This window comes from Lutjanus erythropterus, chromosome 10 (assembly GCF_056507025.1).
Source record: "Lutjanus erythropterus isolate fLutEry1 chromosome 10, fLutEry1.hap2, whole genome shotgun sequence".
Taxonomy (NCBI): Eukaryota; Metazoa; Chordata; class Actinopteri; order Lutjaniformes; family Lutjanidae; genus Lutjanus; species Lutjanus erythropterus.
In genome coordinates, this window is record NC_139326.1 from 2,551,528 (window position 1) to 2,566,059 (window position 14,532).

General features: G+C 38.5%; 2 protein-coding genes across 5 annotated transcripts in view; both read left to right on the plus strand.

The window, feature by feature from the left end:
* Window positions 1–9,606, plus strand: unm_hu7912 (un-named hu7912). The gene is made up of 2 exons (XM_084727863.1): window positions 1–212; window positions 4,417–9,606. The coding sequence occupies exon 2, from the start codon at window positions 4,469–4,471 to the stop codon at window positions 7,694–7,696; it is 3,228 nt and encodes a 1,075-aa protein (XP_084583989.1). The 5' UTR covers window positions 1–212; window positions 4,417–4,468; the 3' UTR covers window positions 7,697–9,606.
* Window positions 9,607–13,299: 3,693 nt separating this feature from the next.
* Window positions 13,300–14,532, plus strand: part of gapvd1 (GTPase activating protein and VPS9 domains 1) — a 38,515-nt gene continuing 37,282 nt past the window's right edge. For all 4 annotated transcript variants that reach the window (XM_084727865.1, XM_084727866.1, XM_084727867.1 and 1 more), the window contains exon 1: window positions 13,300–13,449. The gene's annotated coding sequence lies outside the window, so the exon portion shown is untranslated. The remainder of the gene's footprint in view (window positions 13,450–14,532) is intronic.

The following is a 14,532-nucleotide window of genomic DNA, read 5'->3' on the forward strand; positions in this document are numbered from 1 at the left end:
CCTCCATCACACACAAACACAACACACACACACAAAGAGCGGGGAGAGCATCGCTGGCTGAGGCAGACAACATGTAAGGAGGCAGCATGAAGGGCGGCTCTGCTCCGGGAGGCTCACGGCCGCGGCGGCGGCAGGTGCGGTGTGGGTGAAGCTGCACCTCACGGAGGAGACCAGGCGGCTGCTGCTCCACCATGTCCACCGCAACAGAGACGGTAAGGCCCCTCATTCACTCACAAATCTTTAAACATCTCCAAACTTAGGCGAACTCATTCCGCCTCCCGCCGGAGCTCTGTCCTGGTTTGAACCCGCGGCTTCTTTCCTGCTTTCCTTCCCCGCAAATTATGTCACTCCGCCGGGCTCAAAGGCGTCAGGTCAGCCACAAAGGATGGAGGGCCGTGCGTCCGTGCCGCAGCACCAAAATAAAAGGGGTGCTGAGGTGCGTTAGAGCAAGTGTTTGGTAACGCTTCAAGGCTGAATGCGCCTCGGTTCGGTGCGGCCCCGTGGGGAGGCTTCAGGAGAAGCTGCATCACATTTGTTATTGTCCGGAAAACCTCGTAAAAACAGAAGGATGCAGTCTTACAAGTTGTTTTTAGTTACAAATGGACAAATAAATGAATATGTTAATATATGTATATATTAATTAATGTAGATCCATAACATCATAGCGCAGGAAAATGCAGCTTTGGGCTCTATAAATAGGTGATTATAACTGTATCATTGGCGCATTGTTTGATAAGGTCAATATAAAGTCGCACTTGATGGATTTTGCCCACACAGAGAACATTAAAGCGATTCATATTGATCATGACTCCATGTTTTCAGACTGAAAATGTGCCCTCAGTGAGCAACTCCAGGAGTGTTTCATGGTCTCTTTGCTGTGTGCTGTAGCCATGGAGACAGTATGTGGCATGTGGTTTTATACTTGTGCTAGAAAGTGTAGTCAGCCCCCCCCCCCCCTATTGAAGAGCAGCCTCAGACCATGAAGATGAGTAGAGGAAAGGAATGCAAGCATCTTGTTCTGTCCTCTAATTTTAAAAATGAATCTGATATTTCACCCAACCTTTCTTTGTAAATCTGTGTGATCAAACACATCAACACTTTTCTGCAGAAAAGGCCTCATAATATCTCTACAGGGATGTAAAAGTTTGCCTGTGGTGGTCAGTAGTGATGTCAGCAGTGACCCCTTGTAGACCTATATGATTCATTCTGATATTTTTATATATTTTATTACATGCATTTAGTCAGCCTTAGCATTGTGCTTCGTCCTCTAATTTAAAAAACAAATCTAACAATTTGCCTTATTTTTAATCCTAAATCAGTGCGATGAAACACATGAACACTTTTCTGCAGATCAAGTCTCATAATATCTCCGCAGGGACTTAAAAGTGTGCCTATGGTGGTCAATAGTGACCTACTGTAGACCTGTATAATTAATTCAGATATTTTATTAATCTCTTGCAGCATTCAGATGCTGTAGCATTCCCATTAGGATTTGTGTAATAGTTGTGCAGAGCTATTTTTACAGAGTCCTTGCAAACCCATTCATACAACAATAGTGGGAGCTATTGTTCATATCCATCAATGCATTAAAGCTGTGTAGCTGTTTGAGACAGATAGATCGAGAATGTGGAAGTGAACCACTCACACACGTTCTGCACTATGATTAGACCTATTTTTATACTGTGCAATAAAATGAAGTCTCATCATGGCCCTTGCCATCTTCCTGACACCTTGCCTCATTCATTTAAAGCTCGAAGAACAGCAAGATTGAAAGAAAGATGCATTTAAATAACTTTTTTTTAATTGACTGTAGAGCCTGAGAAATACTTGATCTTTGGGGCTGATGTCAGTACCAATGTTAAGGAATAAAAAAAAATGATATCAATATATTACCTGGTATTACTTTTATATAGATATATAATGATTTATAATGGAGGCAAGATATTACACAGTTTCCAGTTTAATAGCAAACTTCATTGTTCAAAACGATATCTAACTCTGAAACAGTAAACTCTGACTTGTCAAAAACTTTGAATGAACCCCCGAAAACCCCAAACAATACAAACAACCTGCCTTATGTTCTTTAAAATTAAGAGTTTTCATATCTGTGCATCAGACAACATATACAAAAATACCAATATGCTGCCAGTATAGCAGTGAAAGGCCAATATGGACTCAAATTGAGTGGCATATAGTTTGAATTTCAGCACACGCCCAAGGGACACAGAATTAGTTCTAAATTGTATTCAAATTAAAATGACATTCAGTCATCAATTAGACATTAGTGCTGCTAGTCCCAAAGGTGATGGGAGAGCTGCTAACACAAAACACAAGATAATGTTATCTGTTTTTTTTTTAAGAACAGCAGACTTCTGGGGAAAGATTATTTTCCACAGGAGTTTGAAAGATGGGGAAATTTGCTCTTAAACTACATTGCATTTCGTATTATATTGTTATACAATCGTTGAATTTTGCAAGTCAAATTGATACTCTAGTATGATGCTATGCTATCTGTACAAGTGATAGGTATATTCTGTACATAACTTTTTAGTTTTCATTTTATTTATATTCATTGCTCACTCTTTTCTTCTGCTGTTTTTGACTCTTGAGCTCCTGTGAACAAGTAAATTAACTTATCTTATCTTATCTTATCTTATTTTATCTTATCTTATCTTATCTCGATAATAAAAGGGCTACCCACTGATACCCATTCATGCAAGCCAGTATTTCTGTCAGTATTTTTACATAATCCGTGTGTGCAACCGTATCTGCTGCGTTTCTTTTCATTAAAGGGCAAACACACACAGGTATCTTTGACAGAAAGGGGCCAAAGTAAAACAGCGATTAACAGCGTTGGTTTGTCTGTCGAGGTTGGTCGTGTGTGAACAGACGTGATATTTAGGTGTGTTGTGGAGACATGACGGGGAGGTGGCTGGTCAGTCCTCTCTCTTCACGATGAACAGATGGTAACTCAGGGTTAGCTCGTGGGCGGGTGCCAACAAGAAAGCCCATGTGTGTGTGACACATAAATCCATTGTTGAAATGCAATGGTTTTGTTCACGGTAATATTCAAAGGGCTCTGAATGTTCTTTAAGCACTTTTCGAGATTAACAGCAGTTGTTTGTATATCATTTATTTATAATACATGAATAATTCAAACAGAAGAAAACAGAAATGCTTTGTTGCAAGTCATATTTTGAAAATTTAAAAACTAGTATAAGCAGTTTCTGAAACTAACTAATAAAATTGAGGTCTCTAATACAGGCTACAGAATTTAGCCTAATGGTAAATCAAGACATATTGTAGTAATACAATAAAATTACTATAAATTTGTATTAGATTATATTTCATAGGAAATAGTTTGAAATAGTTTTAAAATTATTGTCTCCAGCTGTGTTACATTATTAAGATTTTAAACAAGTTTTAAAAGGAAAAAAAGTAAAGTAAAATTTCCTAGCAATGTAGTATAATATCAGACATGGTTTGTCTTTTCTTTTAATAAAAAGTAGTAGGCAGTGAAAGATGATGTTAACAGCTAATTTTAGCTAACAGTTAGTTATTGGCATGACTTTAACTTGGTTAGTAAATTAGCAAGTATATCTGTTAAGCACAGTCATCACTACAGACATCTGTGTCATGTGCTCATGTTGATGTTTTACACATCTGATTCAGTTTTATAGATCATTTTAAATAAAAATCATTCAAATGATTTGATGTATATACAGATTTGGTTCATACACTAATCTAATATAAACTCATCCTACAATTGTTGTAAACAACTTACTGTCTGCCTCTTTTTAGCAGAACATTTACCTCACATCTATACATTTAAATATTATTATATGATTAGCCTAGTCTTTCACACAAGTTTTTATGTAACATTAAAGGGTTTTTTTCACCTGCAGTTTGGTATAATGTCATGCAAGTTATGTTTTGCATTGTCTTTTAATAAAAAAGTTGGCAACAAAAGACTGAATTATGCAAAATAAATAGTGTGAATAGCTCATTTAAGCTTACAGTGTCTCCAGTCTCATTAAAATTAAAAATTAACTGAAATAATGACTGGTTGTCATGTTGCTTAGATACAGTGTTGTATTGTGTCTGCATGACATTAACTTGGTAAATAAGCAACTACATCTGTTACATTTAAACACAGTCATCACTGCAGGCATCTGTTTCATGTGGTCAGGTGGTTGTTGGACAGATTCATTTACATCTGATTCAGCTTTATAGATGCTTTTAGATAAAAAAAAAAAAAAAGTATTGTGTTTATAGGGAGTCACAGATTAATCAAATATAAACTGATCCTGTTGTAAACAACTTACTGTTTGTCTCTTTTTAGCAGAACATCTCACATCTGTACATACAAATTGCATCAAGGTGTATTTGTTTTCATTTATCTCTCTCTTCCCACAGGCTGTGTTGATCTTGAATCACACTGAATGGAGAGCATTGAAGTTCCTCTAAGATGACACGAACGCATCCCCCTGATATACTGGCATCGACTCTATATCGGGACTTTACTCTAAATCCCCTCACCGACAACTCTGTTTCTCTCCACTCCTCCCGGCAGTGCGACTTGAAAATGATCGACAAACCAGAAATCATCAACAAAAGACACTGCCGTAGCTTTGACTTCATCGAGTCACTGGATGACCCGCAGTCCTTCTCTTCCTCAATGGAGTACCCGTACAAGAGGACTGAGCATCAGACTTTAAACAAAGATCTCATGTGGAATGGACTAGATCAACCGGGGCACCTTCGCTTTTCATCTCCGGATCTGTTCAACACCAGGCAGTTCCAGCAGCACACCACCACCACCACCACCACCACCCAGGATAAAACCAACCATCTTACATGGTCGGATTCTAAAAAGAGAACAAGATCTAAAAGCGCTCCAAGAATTAAGGCCACCCTCACTCCCGTGCCCATCTCAGTGTCTCCTCCAGGGGCCAGGAAGGGGAGGGATGCACCTCAGGCTGCATCTGATACCTTAAGGACTTCTGAAACACAGCGAGAATCCTACTCCTCAAACAGGGCTTTTTTGAATGATGTGCATCCCATCAAACTGCAGCCTCATTCTCCCCTCTATGTCTCAGACTGTTTTGAGGAGGATAAACCAGATAAACCAGCCATAACCCCTCATGTCAGGTGCCGTGTGGACATTAAACCGGATGCTTCTGTGCTGCAGCACACATCCAGGCAGGTTCCCAATGTACGGACTGAGCATCTTTGGCAGAGATACTCCCAGGCCAGTAGCAGTAGAGGTTTGTATGTACCACGACAGATTGTCTCCTCACCAACGCCCACTCCAAGCGAATGCTACAGTGGAGATTTTAGACAAGGATACCACTATACCACCAGCATGTCTCCCATCTCTTACCAGCACCTAGACATGCACAGAATGGCATCACCGACAGCACCATACCTGAGTCAGGAACAAAGAGCTTACTCTAACCCTAACATACCAACTAAGTTCTTCTATACAGAGGACCCTGTTCGGTATCCAGTCCATCCATATTCTAGAGCATACTATCAGGATGATCGGTCCAGTTTAACCAGCCATGGTAGTACAATGACTAGTCAGTATGATCCAAGGACTCGATGGGTGCACACCCTTCCTGTCAGGTCGTATTATACAGACCACCTTTCCAGAGAGTCACCACACTCTGTATATAGTAGGCCCTACTCCACAAGTGAGGCAGGATCATACTTTTCTCAAACTCCACTGTCTAGATCTTACTTTGGAGAGGACAGCCGGTTCAATCCATACCATATGAGTAACTCGAGGTTGTTTTATTCCAAACCGTACGGCTCTCCTGAAGAGCAGTACTTTGCATCAAGGCCATATCATACAGAGGGTCGTCGACGCCCTCGAATGTCCCAGGCCTTTTCTGATGACTGGTATCGCTCAAGTATATCTGGCTACTCGAACCAGTCCTCTCAGCACACACCGCCAAGAGTAAGGCAAGACCCCAGTATACCCCCGTGGTTTACTAGCAGCTGTGTGGAGACAAGCAGACTAGGAGCAGAGGCCAAAAACCATTCCAAGTCTTGGGATAATATTCTGTATCCGCGCCACGATAGAGAGCAATCAGTGCCTCGTGGACGAAGCTACGAGAACCTGTTTTATCAAGCGAGGCATGGAGCATCCTCTGAGGTTACATCTCAGCCTGTTATCCTTAACCTCTCAAGTTCACCAAGGCGCTACGCTGCCCTTTCGCTCTCTGAAACATCGTTAGAGAGGGGCTCGAACAATCCATGGAGGAATAACAAGAGTGGGCACTGGTTTGTAACTCCTGAGATCACCATCACAGACAATGACTTAAACGCAGGCAACAGCAAGCGGCGTGAAGTGCACTCCGTCAGCTGGGATATGTTGGACGGCGAAAAGACGCCATCTCCGAGAGTAACGCTTCAAAAGCAGCCATCCAACACATCAGACATAAGCAAAGATAGGAAACACAACAACTTCTCCCTCCAGCAGAGTCTAGAGCAACTGGACGAACTTTTGGCTGATTTGGTTGTTGATTACAAACCACCAACATGCAGGAAATCAAGTGAAGACCTTTTAGACCAGCTTAAACAACTAATTACCGAAGATGACGACAAAGACAGAGCACCATCTGGACTTGAAAACTTAGGAGGTCAGAACACACAGCTTCCGTCCTCTAAATCCAGCCCTGACACAATCAAAGACCCTGATAGTGGATGTGATGCTTTACAGAGGAGTGCAGAAGAATGTTCTCCAGACCACAGCACAGATGAAGATGACACCATGGTGTGTGCTAACAAGAAGTGCAACCGGATTGAGAGTATGTTCAACGCGTGCTTGTACTACAAATCATGTCACAGTTGCTACACTTTTTACTGCTCACGAAATTGTCGCAGGGATGACTGGGAGATCCATAAAGAGACATGTCTGTACGGTCGTGTCAACAGCGTTTGTCGACACACTCTCAAGTTCTGCAGAGAGAATTCAGAGATCCACAAAGCCTTCTCTCGTGTGGCCAAAGCTGGCTACCTCTCCAGAGGGAGGGGTGTTCTCTTTCTGGGTTTTGCTAATCCGGAGACAGCTGACAACTTCTTGCAAGTTGGGCTCGAGAGCCTCCTCATGTCTCCCACATACTTATCTCTCAGAGAGCTGGATGGCTTCAAGGACAACCTGGGTGAATACTGCAAGGAGCTGCAGCTGGCAGGTAATGAGTACGACCCCAATGAATGTTTCCTTCTGAATGTATCCGTAGCTGTTGGTGAACTAGTGCCTAACAGACCTTCGCCAAGGGTCCAAGCACCAACAGTTCGAAAATATGCAAAGGTGTCCTTGGCCTCATCGAGCCCTGACAAAAAGGTACTCAAGAAGGATAGCGAGATGGAAACTCTCATCCTCACTCCGCCTCCAGGCACACCGGACATTGACAAGGAGGGGGAGGAGGGACGAAAAGCCAGAGAGGTGTGCTTTGTCAACATCCAGCGTGAGCTCAGGACCAGGGGAGTCTTCCTTCGTCATGAGTACCCCAAAATCTATAATCAGCTGTGCGAGTTTGTGGAGAGCAACAAGAGGTTCACCCCAACTACAATTTACCCAATAGATAAGAGAACGGGGAAACAGTTTATGTGCATGATCATGGCTGCATCCGAGCCAAGAACACTGGACTGGGTGGGTACGCCTCATCTCCTGGATGATATTATATAGTATAGCACTAAATAGTAATGATAATGATGTCAGCTACAGTAAATGTACATACTGTAAATACATGGTGTGGTTTAGCAAATTGAACACTGGTATGGAAATATGTGGGTAACACTTTATAGTAAGGTGCATGTAATTAGCATGAGTTAATAGCTAGTAAAGTCCTTATGAGATGCTTGTTAACATTCATGTGTTAAGAAGACTACATAACTGTGAATAATAGCATAATAAATACTTTACTGTTAGATTATAAGACATTTATATCCACGTATAAGAAACTTGTTAGCAGTCCAGCTGCTTGAGAACATTAATAAAAGCCTCCCTCTAACATATTTGTGAAGTACAACTTACTTTTCTATTGTGTCATTGTCATTAACCTTAACTGAGTTTTTGTTCTGGCATATTAAGATTTCTGGATACTTATTAAGGTTAATAAGGTTATGCACTTATTTTGCAGTCTATAAATTGTTAATAAGTTTCTTAATGTGCTTATAAACGTCTTATCTAACAAACATGTTTATTATGCTATTATGAACACTTAAACCTATTAACACATTTTTATGTTAATAAGCATCTTGTAAGGGCCTTTTTGCATGTTAACTAATGCTTATAACGGCACCTTAATATAAAGTGTTGCAAATATGTGTATATATGTGACCAAGCTCTCTTTCCGTCTCTCTTTCTCTTTTTTCTCTCTATTGCCACACACACCAACACTCACACACATACATACAGTAAATACATGCACTTTTAAAGGTTGCCCTCTGTTGTTATTGGCTTATTTTGATCCTGTTGCACTCAGAAGAGTTAATAGCCTGCATGTAGACTAGGCACAAACCCAGTTATCCAGGTGTTTAAGATGTGAACATGTATGATCTGTGCAGTTTCTGCAGACAATTTATGAAGCACACAATATTTATAAAATACACATCTCATTGCCACCACATGATAGTAGGCACAGCCAGGTCTCATATTGTAACAGTCATCCACTATTGATTTCTCCAAAAATGTTCTATCAGAAATTTATATTATAACTTGTTACGGTGGTTGTAATATTACAACTGTTTATTAGTACTTAAGTATTATTTCCTAAGTATACTGTAGTTGTGTGGGTATTTTTTTTAATTATTGCTATATTAGTTATTGTTTGATAGACGAAGAAGTACAATCAAACCACCTATTTGTTTCCCCACTTCGTTAAGAATTTTGGTTGGAACTTATTTCATCTCGTGATAAGACTTGATGTCATTCTCGTATATAAATTGCTTTGTTTGAAAGTGGCCTTCAGTCGAAAAAAAAAAATGCATTTGACACAAAGCAATGTATAGGTTTAGCTATTTTAAAGGCTTGACAGCTCTTAGGTTGTTTGAACTACCATTGTAAATGAAATATTATTTTGCTCAAAGCATGTTATTTATATTCAGGTATTTTAATATATATTGCTTATAATTAAATTTATTATGTTAATGATATACCATTTGATGCTTAGAAATGTAAGAGGTATATATATTGAATATTAGATCATTTGAACATCATGACCTTGAGACCTTATTGTAACTAATACCACAGTATGTTCTTAAACAATATGCAATAAAAGAGCAACCTTAACATCTATATTGTAAAATCCTATTTTATTATTAATATTGAATAATCCCTTGGAGCCGAGAGCTGCAAAAGACTTTGTTTGCACTAAAACATAAATTATAAAATGAGAATGTTCCTAACACAGCTGCAGCACTGAACCCAGATATATGATGATATGCCTGCTTCCATTGCCATTGTTGACTAATCTAAGGTTGCTCTTTTACTTGATTATATACAGTATATCTTTGTGCAAGACCTTCCTGAACTTTCTATTTTGTGATGTTTATAACCCATATATAAATATATAATAAATGGAATTTAACAAGTGACCTCGTGGCTTTGTGTTTCTCTTCCACGGTTCTCCTTATTAGGCTTTTGAGCAAAAGGGTAAAATAATACAGGAAAATAAAACATCGATAGTATTGATATATACAACGATCTCATGCCTAGGATGTTATTCGTACATTGTCTTAGTATTCAAAAAAGAAAAAAAAAGAAGAATCAACCCCATTCTTTAAAAGAGGATCTTTTGTATTACATGCAGAGGAGCACAGAGCCACTGCAGAGGGGATGCAGATGACCAGGGGAGAAATAAAGTGGAATAAAGTTAAATGAATATGAATTATGTATGGGATATAAAGTGTTTGCTGATGCTATTATGCTGACCTTAATTTCATTAAAATTAAACTGTAGAATCATTTTGTATTTGTTGATTCTGCAATTACTGTTAATGACTTATAATAATTGTGGTTTGGGGGGGCCTGAACGTTTTTTGGCTTCTGAAGGGTGGCGTGGCAGAAAAAGTTTGGGAATCACTGCTAAAGCCCAATATCAGAAATCACAATTTGCCTCAGGGGGCTTTACAGTCTGCACAGTGTGTGAATCCCCTGTAACCCCCCTGTCCTGTAGACCCTTGAAAGAGTAATAAAAAATGTCCCAAAAATACAGACGATCAAAAGGTCCTGAATACAAGAGAATAATGAGAAAATAAGAGAAGACAAGCAGAGGGCCGGGGGGTCTATGTTTATGTTTATGTTTATGTTTATGTGGGTCTATACGTTGCTTTTTTTGTAGGAAAATCCAGCACATTAAACCTTTAAGACTAAAATCCAGGGATGGGTTGTGGAGCACATTGATAGAGTTCAGTGTTTTAATCAGATGCAACACTTAATGTTCTGGCAAACAACGTGCAAATCTATATTAATAAATCCACTCTGATCAAGACAAGTTGTTTGTCAAAACATAAACTGCTGCTTCATTAAAGCTTGAACTGAAACAGTATGCTCCAAATCTCATCATTCCAGATCCTGTTTAATTGTCCTTTCAGTTTCAAATCTCTATTATTATTTGTCTGTTTATTTATCTATTTATTACTGTGAATGTGCTGTAACATGTATGATTTGTGTTACTCTACTTAAGACCCACTAGAAGTTGCTTACTCAAGCGTTTACAGTGTTCCTTAGGTGTCTTCTATGTCATTAGACCGCCACCTAGTGGAATAATGCATGTATTACTTTCTTATTTTTTTAATTAATCTATCATGAGCAGCTCTGTACCCATGAACATGTCCATAATTTCACAAAACTTATTATTTGGAACACACACTCAAATATATCAATATAGATATATATATGCAGAGAGTTTATGACATGTTCAGTGTATATTATTCAGTAAGCCAATGCATATGCAGTGGAACCACCCTATTGATTGACTCAGGATGTGTTTTGTTCACTTCTACCATATTAAAATCCCCCATCTGTATCTGCATTCTTCTGTGTTTTATTGAAAAAAACTTTCCTTTCCAAATATCAAAATGAAAAATATGATGGCTTTTTGTTTAGTCTGTGTTATTATACTACATTGTAATATTGCAGCACTGCCAGGGGATGAAGTTCAATGTCCTGCGTTTGTGGTCTTTTTAACCATCTAGATATGAAGAAACCTCAGTCAAAAAAAAAAGTGTTCTGATCCTTTCTTTACCTGTAAATATATAGATTGGTGATTTTCCTGTAGGCCTAAATGAGTTTTGTCAGACAGTTGCATTGAAATGTATATTGGATTATATATACATTTGCTCAAACATGACTTTTACATACAATATATATCAGTGTTAATCTGAGGCTAATATGAGGATACACCTCCAGTCCTGGTTTAAACAATATAAAGTAATAAATTATGTCTAATATGTTTCTTTTTGCAGCATAAGTTCAAATACCTCGTCATATACCCAGCCTGACTGAATCCATTCTTTGAGACTGTTCTTGCTCACTGCAGTTTCAAAGCAGGAAATGCTTGATAGATCTTGTAACTTATGAAAAACACCACACGGACATGTTAACAAGGTTAAAAACATGACTTTCACTGGAGGGGGTCTTTAATTCAAACCAGTATATTCCAAAGTTAATGTCTTTTTTAGTTGAAAATTCTCTCTTTGTGTTTCTCCAGACAGCATTTCCTTGCTGAGCTGAGTTGGAAAGACAATTTAATAAGACTGTAACTTCTAAAGACACCCACTTGATTTGTCTAACTCATCCTGTAAAAGACTCATATTAGCGTTATATAAGGTTTACACTTGTTTTTGCATGGAACAAGGACTGTGGATGCACCATCACTTACATCGTAAGACATCCCTTAATGGCCAGTATGAGGAGGAGGAATTACAGCAGCTAGCAAAGTCAATTATAATGTTCATATGGGCAACTGACGATTGATTTAAAATAGACTTGTGAACCTATCCTTTAACAGCTTGAATGTTTTCCTGTAATGATCTCATCTTGGCACCCTGCAGCAGCTAAATCCAGTAACAGAGTTACGGTGTGTGCAGCCATATCATGAAATCAAGTTAAGTCAGCCTTATTTTTAAATAACATTTGAAAACATGTTACGATGGCTGAGCCCTGCACAAATTTAGCACACAAGAATAAAAAGCTAAAATGGGCCTACAGTAAAACAGTAAAATTACTATTAATGACCTATATGGAGACACAAAAACACACACATCACAAAACAAAACAGGAAGAATTAACAAATCATAAGGCATCATAACAGATCATTTGATATCTCATTTCAATCAGATGAAAGTTCCAGAGAGAGAGAGCTATTGTTCTTTTCAGTGTTTCACAATGAGATGAGGCCCTGCTCTGTTTAATCTCTGAAACATTTATTTCATTGTTTGCCAGCTCTGGCAGCATCATGCTGTATAACTCAGTTCTCAATATCATGTGATTTATAACAGTTTTATTTTGAGAGAGGGCATATGAGAGGCACTCAATTTCCCCCAAGGGGAATCAGTGAAGTATTTCTGATTCTGATTATATTCAGGCCAGGGCAGAGAAAGGCCTATAAGTGATTTTAGTGCATCAGGTTTTGTTTTTACAAATAAAATAAAACATTAAACCACCGCTGCAAAATTATGGACGACAAATTGAGACTGAGGTATTTACAGTATTCAGAGTCAGACATCTCACTATGTATACTGATGGAATATGAAGAAAACAATACAGCATGACAACAACGACTTAGGAAAGTTTGCTGTTCCACTAGTGTGTAGTCTATTTGAAAGCCAGAGAAAAAAGTTAACAGAAAAAACTCAAAGTGAGGATATTATCATAGACATTTTTGATAGTGGATATACATGGAGGGGATGATTATGTACATTATGCATATATACATGTCTATGTGCGTGCAGGATTTATATCAACAGTGACATCACAAGATGAAGGATAAAAACAAGATGGTGCATTTAATCAATAAAAATATAAACTGTAATCAATTTCTTGTATGAAAGGTGCTACACAAATAATGTGTTTAATATTTATTATTATTATTATTATTATTATTATTATTATTATTATTATTATTATGGAAGATTGAGGATTGAGTTCCATTTAATTTAAAACGTAAAATTTGTTAGAAATTGCTCAAAACTCCTGAAGAGACACACCACAATATTAAGGCCTGTTTTCTGTGTTAGTGTGAACACTCCCTTTAACGAGCCTTTGCGCATGCGCGCTGCGCAGGTCTCCTCGTGATGACAGCAAATGACAGCACTGTTCGTTGCTGCCTGTGTGAGACGGCAAACCGCCAACAAACAACCTCTCTGACTCGAGAAATCTTATGATCAGCTTTGTTTAGAGGAACCGTGAACAACCAGGACACGCTAATTACGCTCGGTAAGTTGCTGTATTCATGTTAGCATGTTCTGTTGATCACACTGGCTCACTCAGGAGCTTGCAATCTAAGCTAAAGCTAACGTTGCTAACTAGCTTACCGTTAGCTTACTCTGTCTGATTAGCAAACGTTAACCGAGTTTAACTTGGTTATCGTTAGCAGGCTACCGCCAACAGTTAGGTTAGCCATTTCGCCGGTTTTCTGTCTGTGTTACTTCTTTAAATCAGTGCAAACACAAGTCTGTCTTCACTCGGACCAATGTGGAAGCTGAGTGTCTTGGGTTGTGTAAGTTTGCTCTTAGCGTTTAGCTGACCTAGCGTTACTTACGTGGTGTATTAACGTTAGATGTGGATCTCAGCTCGTCTGATAATATTTTAGCTAAGCAAAGTTTAGTTACCTAACGTTAGCCAGCAGCTACACTCATCAACTAAACCTAAGCTATCTCGATTTGTTGGCTGCCTGGTTAAATCTCAGCTGGCTAATGTTAGAATACCATCCAATCAAGGACACTAATGTTATAAACGTGTAACCTGGGACATCAAAGTGCTTCAGCTTTTTGTGTCAGATGTCCCAACACCCACCCATGGAGCCTGTGAAGGGAATATCTAAAGATGTAGCCTATTAACACATAACCATTCTGACAAGGCTCGTAAGGCCATGGGATACAACGTTAATAGCATACTGTCATTTGACATCATAAATGTTTAAACACTAGATATTACCGTTAAGCCTTTGTAGCATATCAGTACAGTAATTATCTCCCCATCTTTTCCAGTATTACGTGGCTCCTGTGGTTTTTTATCTTCTTAGATTTCTTTCTTACGTTGTACAATGCATTTGCAAAGCACTTTGTGACTTATGTCTGAAAAAGCATTTCTTCCTCTTCTTGTAGAAATCAGTCATAGACAAAAGTAAGTCGGTTAGGTTAATCGTAATAGTATTTTGATTGAGTTATAATGCTTATAAACATTTGTTTGTCACTTATCAAATGTGTGTTTTGCTGTTTCTGTTTTGTGTTAAATGGAATACTGTTGCATTTTTACTGTTTGCCTGATAAAATAGGCTATTAAAAGAAGGCTCAGTGA

Coding starts and splice junctions, on each gene's coding strand:
- unm_hu7912 (XM_084727863.1), top strand. CDS start 4,469: ATGACACGAACGCATCCCCCTGATATACTGGCATCGACTCTATATCGG.